This window comes from Macaca nemestrina, chromosome 17 (assembly GCF_043159975.1).
Source record: "Macaca nemestrina isolate mMacNem1 chromosome 17, mMacNem.hap1, whole genome shotgun sequence".
Classification (NCBI taxonomy): Eukaryota; Metazoa; Chordata; class Mammalia; order Primates; family Cercopithecidae; genus Macaca; species Macaca nemestrina.
The window spans coordinates 64,721,425-64,728,494 of NC_092141.1; the positions used below are offsets into that span (position 1 = coordinate 64,721,425).

General features: G+C 41.1%; 1 protein-coding gene across 2 annotated transcripts; it reads right to left on the reverse strand.

The window, feature by feature from the left end:
- Window positions 1–5,062: 5,062 nt before the first annotated feature.
- On the reverse strand, window positions 5,063–5,770 carry LOC105472179 (keratin-associated protein 4-3-like). 2 transcript variants are annotated; one of them, XM_071082003.1, is made up of 2 exons: window positions 5,349–5,770; window positions 5,063–5,243 (listed from the first exon to the last, which is right to left on the reverse strand). In XM_071082003.1, exons 1-2 carry the CDS (start codon window positions 5,768–5,770, stop codon window positions 5,063–5,065), a joined length of 603 nt encoding a protein of 200 aa, XP_070938104.1. The 2 variants fall into 2 exon arrangements, with proteins under 2 accessions (XP_070938104.1, XP_070938103.1); XM_071082002.1 differs by having other exon boundaries at window positions 5,063–5,770.
- Window positions 5,771–7,070: the final 1,300 nt, after the last annotated feature.

Here is a 7,070-nt window from a genome sequence, read left to right on the forward strand (position 1 = left end):
GTAGAGGGAAATTTATAGCACTAAATGCCCACAAGAGAAAGCAGGAAAGATCTAAAATTGACACTCTAACATCGCAATTAAAAGAACTAGAGAAGCAAGAGCAAACACATTCGAAAGCTAGCAGAAGGCAAGAAATAACTAATATCAGAGCAGAACTGAAGGAGATAGAGACACAAAAAACCCTCCAAAAAATCAATGAATCCAGGAGTTGGTTTTTTGAAAAGATCAACAAAATTGACAGACCACTAGCAAGACTAATAAAGAAGAAAAGAGAGAAGAATCAAATGGACGCAATTAAAAATGATAAAGGGGATATCAGCACCGACCCCACAGAAATACAAACTACCATCAGAGAATACTATAAACACCTCTATGCAAATAAACTGGAAAATCTAGAAGAAATGGATAATTTCCTGGACACTTACACTCTTCCAAGACTAAACCAGGAAGAAGTTGAATCCCTGAATAGACCAATAGCAGGCTCTGAAATTGAGGCAATAATTAATAGCCTACCAACCAAAAAAAGTCCAGGACCAGATGGATTCACAGCTGAATTCTACCAGAGGTACAAGGAGGAGTTGGTACCATTCCTTCTGAAACTATTCCAATCAATAGAAAAAGAGGGAATCCTCCCTAACTCATTTTATGAGGCCAACATCATCCTGATACCAAAGCCTGGCAGAGACACAACAAAAAAAGAGAATTTTAGACCAATATCCCTGATGAACATCGATGCAAAAATCCTCAATAAAGTACTGGCAAACCGGATTCAGCAACACATCAAAAAGCTTATCCACCATGATCAAGTGGGCTTCATCCCTGGGATGCAAGGCTGGTTCAACATTCGCAAATCAATAAACATAATCCAGCATATAAACAGAACCAAAGACAAGAACCACATGATTATCTCAATAGATGCAGAAAAGGCTTTTGACAAAATTCAACAGCCCTTCATGCTAAAAACGCTCAATAAATTCGGTATTGATGGAACGTATCTCAAAATAATAAGAGCTATCTATGACAAACCCACAGCCAATATCATACTGAATGGGCAAAAACTGGAAACATTCCCTTTGAAAACTGGCACAAGACAGGGATGCCCTCTCTCACCACTCCTATTCAACACAGTGTTGGAAGTTCTCGCTAGGGCAATTAGGCAAGAGAAAGAAATCAAGGTATTCAGTTAGGTAAAGAAGAAGTCAAATTGTCCCTGTTTGCAGATGACATGATTGTATATTTAGAAAACCCCATTGTCTCAGCCCAAAATCTCCTTAAGCTGATAAGCAACTTCAGCAAAGTCTCAGGATACAAAATTAACGTGCAAAAATCACAAGCATTCTTATACACCAGTAACAGACAAACAGAGAGCCAAATCAGGAATGAACTTCCATTCACAATTGCTTCAAAGAGAATCAAATACCTAGGAATCCAACTTACAAGGGATGTAAAGGACCTCTTCAAGGAGAACTACAAACCACTGCTCAGTGAAATCAAAGAGGACACAAACAAATGGAAGAACATACCATGCTCATGGATAGGAAGAATCAATATCGTGAAAATGGCCATACTGCCCAAGGTAATTTATAGATTCAATGCCATCCCCATCAAGCTACCAACGAGTTTCTTCACAGAATTGGAAAAAACTGCTGTAAAGTTCATATGGAACCAAAAAAGAGCCCGCATCTCCAAGACAATCCTAAGTCAAAAGAACAAAGCTGGAGGCATCACACTACCTGACTTCAAACTATACTACAAGGCTACAGTAACCAAAACAGCATGGTACTGGTACCAAAACAGAGATATAGACCAATGGAACAGAACAGAGTCCTCAGAAATAATACCACACATCTGATCTTTGACAAACCTGAGAGAAACAAGAAATGGGGAAAGGATTCCCTATTTAATAAATGGTGCTGGGAAAATTGGCTAGCCGTAAGTAGAAAGCTGAAACTGGATCCTTTCCTTACTCCTTATACGAAAATTAATTCAAGATGGATTAGAGACTTAAATGTTAGACCTAATACCATAAAAATCCTAGAGGAAAACCTAGGTAGTACCATTCAGGACATAGGCATGGGCAAAGACTTCATGTCTAAAACACCAAAAGCAACGGCAGCAAAAGCCAAAATTGACAAATGGGATCTAATTAAACTAAAGAGCTTCTGCACAGCAAAAGAAACTACCATCAGAGTGAACAGGCAACCTACAGAATGGGAGAAAATTTTTGCAATCTACTCATCTGACAAAGGGCTAATATCCAGAACCTACAAAGAACTCAAACAAATTTACAAGAAAAAAACAAACAACCCCATCAAAAAGTGGGCAAAGGATATGAACAGACATTTCTCAAAAGAAGACATTCATACAGCCAACAGACACATGAAAAAATGCTCATCATCACTGGCCATCAGAGAAATGCAAATCAAAACCACAATGAGATACCATCTCACACCAGTTAGAATGGCGATCATTAAAAAGTCAGGAAACAACAGGTGCTGGAGAGGATGTGGAGAAATAGGAACACTTTTACACTGTTGGTGGGATTGTAAACTAGTTCAACCATTATGGAAAACAGTATGGCGATTCCTCAAGGATCTAGAACTAGAAGTACCATATGACCCAGCCATCCCATTACTGGGTATATACCCAAAGGATTATAAATTATGCTGCTATAAAGACACATGCACACGTATGTTTATTGCGGCACTATTCACAATAGCAAAGACTTGGAATCAACCCAAATGTCCATCGGTGACAGACTGGATTAAGAAAATGTGGCACATATACACCATGGAATACTATGCAGCCATAAAAAAGGATGAGTCTGTGTCCTTTGTAGGGACATGGATGCAGCTGGAAACCATCATTCTTAGCAAACTATCACAAGAACAGAAAACCAAACACCGCATGTTCTCACTCATAGGTGGGAACTGAACAATGAGATCACTTGGACTCAGGAAGGGGAACATCACACACCGGGGCCTATCATGGGGAGGGGGGAGGGGGGAGGGATTGCATTGGGAGTTATACCTGATGTAAATGACGAGTTGATGGGTGCAGCACACCAACAAGGCACAAGTATACATATGTAACAAACCTGCACGTTATGCACATGTACCCTACAACTTAAAGTATAATAATAATAAATAAATTTATAAAAAAAAAAGAAAGAAATTACTTTGAGCTTCCCTCCCTGCATTCAGGTGCATGTAAGTCTAATAAATGGAATATGATGTTGTTATATTGTTAACCAGTTTCTACTGCTGCCCTGTTCCTGATTTCCAGGCTTACACAACCAGGATAACAATCTGGCTCCTGAGTGGGCCCCTGCTTCAGCACCGGCTGGTGTTCTGAGCCTGCACTGGCTCTGATGTACCCAGACGCAGCATTGTATTGAGGTCCTGAGCCTTTTTCCTCAGTCAGAGTGAACAGAAGCAGGTTCCAAGCTGTTACGGGGTTAAAACCCTGGTGAGCCCCTTTATGGTATACGAGAACAACTCTAAGATTTCCTCAAGACTTTGAATTACGGGAAAAGAATCATACGCTTGAGGAACCCAGATGATGGGTGCCTACTGATGACTCAGTGGAGATCACTTTTATTTACATTAATTGAGTTTTTTTTCTTTGTAAGGTGAGTGTGTGTGTTTTACTTAATATAAGTTTGCATTATGTTTAGAAATCTCTCATAATTTCTTCTAGTACTTTAGCACTTTCGTTTTCCCCAGCTTTATTGAGGTATAGTTGGCAAATAAAATTTTACAAATATCAAGTGTACAACATGATGCCTTGATACGCATATATTGTGAGCTGATTATCACAACCAAGTTAGCTAATAACCTATCACCTAACATAGTTACTATTTTCTGTGTGTGTAATGAGAACAATTAAGATCTACTTTTTCAGAAAATTTCTAGTACTCAATACAGTATTATTAACTATAATCACCATGCTAGTTACTAGATCCCTAGAACTTAGAACAAATGTCAGATTTTGGGATTTGACATGTACTATGGTCCTATGAGAAGTGATCACTGAGGGAAACTGAGTGAAGGGTACAGGGAACTTTGTCTTATTCAACTTCATGTTAACCTATAGTTATTTCAAAATCTATAGTTATTTACAAAAAGTAAAAAAAAAATACAACAGAGGCTAATTGGTAGTAAAAGAGAGCCTGCTTGTGTTTGTCAATCAGGCATCTTTATCTCATTGACATTTTGTGATTACCTTCATGTGTTTTTGAGTTATTATGATCCTTTCTTAAGAGAAAAGTAATCCTAGGTTGACAGAGTTTAAATACCATGTCTGAGATCATAGTTGGTATGCAGTACAGTCAGGATTCAGCCTCAACTCTGCATAATTCTCAAGTCCACAGAATATACTCTACACTGAGCTGCTTCTGTTTAAATTAGTTTAAATCACATCATGGGAGGTAGTTTATTAAAAACAATTTTTTGTGCTGGCAGTTACATTCCACAGCTTTCATACTATATGTGTTAGGTTCAAAAATGTCTCTTAAATTCTTCTCCTGTTTCTACTGTGAGACTGAATTCTGGCTTGGATAAAATCTCATTGGAGAATGCCAATTGAATGTTTTAATTGTGAGGGTGTTTGACAACGTGTACTCCTGTGTTGTGCAGAAAAAGAGACAGAAATACATACCATTGTATTAATAACAAATGAAAAGAGATAAGCATTTTTGGTGCTTTTGAACACTATGAAGTTTTATTGAGGAACATCAAACAATTCCACATAAAAATTGATTCGACAGAATAACATTAGAAAGAAACATCTAGAAGGGTATCATTTGAAGTTTTATGTATATTGAATTAGAATAAAGAATTCTAAAACATGTGATGTGGAATTTGCCTGTAAATTCAGATTCAATAGTAATAAAAAGCTTCTATAAAAGAGAATAAATACTAATAAAGAGACTGGGCTTTTTCAAATCAGTCCATGCCTCTGTTTTCATGACATCAGGAAGTCCCCAAGTTCTCTGAATAGACGCTTTCTGCCTGAACTGAAGGATGGGGGAAAGAAGGTGCACAAATCCAGAGCAGGTCACTCAGCAGCAAGAACTGCCACAGCAGATGGGGCGGAAGCAGGTTGTTCTACAGCAGGTGGTCTGGCAGCAGGAAGGGCGGCAGCAGCCGGACGCATAGCAGTTGGGTCTACAGCAGCTGGAAATACAGCAGGAGGGCCGGCAGCAGGTGGGCAGGCAGCACACAGACTGACAGCACTGGGGCCTATAGCAGCTGGAGACACAGCAGCTGGGGCGGCAGCAGGTGGTCCTGCAGCAGGAAGTCTGGCAGCAACTGGGTCTGCAGCAGCTGGAGATACAGCAGGAAGGCCTGCAGCAACTGGAAATGCAGCAGCTGGGGCGGCAGCAGGTGGGCTGGCAGCAGCTGGAGATACAGCAGCTGGGGCGGCAGCAGGTGGTCCTGCAGCAGGTGGTCTGGCAGCAGCTGGGTCTGCAGCAGCTGGAGATACAGCAGGAAGGCCTGCAGCAACTGGAAATGCAGCAGCTGGGGCGGCAGCAGGTGGTCCTGCAGCAGGAAGTCTGGCAGCAGCTGGGGCGGCAGCAGGTGGGCTGGCAGCACACAGACTGGCAGCACTGGGGCCTGCAGCAGCTGGACACACAGCAGCTGGGGCGGCAGCAGGTGGTCCTGCAGCAGGTGGTCTGGCAGCAGCTGGGGCGGCAGCAGCTCTCCTGGCAGAGATCTTGACCACAGCTCTGGTCAGAGCAGACAGAGCCACAACAGGAGTTGTTCATGGTGTCAGAGGGCGGAGTTTCTGGGTGGGTTTCCAGGAGAATGAGGTTCTGGAGTTTAGAAGTCTCCTTGAGCCACAACCTTTTATATACTGCCCCAGTTTCCTGTTGTCACTATGTTTTTCTTGTTTTTGTTTATTTAGTTGTTAAATAATTATCAGATTACACAATAGTGTTTGTCCGTTTAATGGTTTAAAATCACTGGGAAGAAAATACTCTTGTCCAGTTGTAATAAGATCTATACCATCTACTTTTCCTCGATTCTCACCTCAATGGCATCTTCTAGACCAAAATTATCTTCCTCTTCCTCCACACAGGGCTATCAAGTGATGCTTTGCATTTGGAATTGCATTTCTCACTCTCTTTTCCTGTACCCCCACCAGAATGAGATTTAGTCAGTTACACTACCAATTACACGTTTCTTCCAACGACCAAGGGAGAGGAAAGCCCTTCTGCTCAGTGTGGCATCTGGCCTGGGATGAGAAGAAAAGGTTCTATTTCGTGTGTCATTTTTGAGCAATAAGGAAAGAGATAGCTCTTCCTTTATGTGACCTTGATCACCTCTACACCACTGGAATGGGTTTCCCCGGATGTTTCAAACTTTGGGTCCTGTCCTACATCCTTAAATTCCGGGAGACTACTTATCTGGATAGCTGGTGTTACTAAAAGGTCCTAGTTTCTTAAGTTCCCACTTTACTGTCTTACAGGTTTGTGTCATGTCTCTCCAGCTGGTCTCTTGGATTCTAGAAGACATAGCCTCACTTTTATTCCTCATCTCATTTTTAATTGTGAATATTTTTCAATACAGCAAAAATGTTGAATGTTCAGAATTTGCATCTCATCAGAACTGAGTTCCAGTGCTGGGAAATTACCAGATTCATTTTTTCAATCAATCTGAAATGTCAGAAGACTTCAGCAGATTCCAGCTTACTGAATTAAGATTTTGCCTTATCCCCTAGTTAGTAGTGGGCAAACTCAGGCATGCCTTAGAATCATCTGGATGGCTTGTCAAAACACAGATTGCGAGGCCTACTCTCAGAGTTTCTGACTGCTGGGGAGAGACTTAGTTGTAACAAGTGCCCAGATGATGTAAATGCTGAAGGTTCGATGGCCACACACAGACACCTCCTGCTTCATTCTGTTCATTCAAGCTTTACAGAAGCACGTGGCTCAAGGTCCTGCCTTGTTTATAAAACAGAGGTGTTAAATGGATAATCTGAGAGACACAAGTTGTCAGCCATTGGGATTACAAATATGATGTAGATTCTCCTTCAGGGGAGCTCACAGTTTACTAGAAGGAACA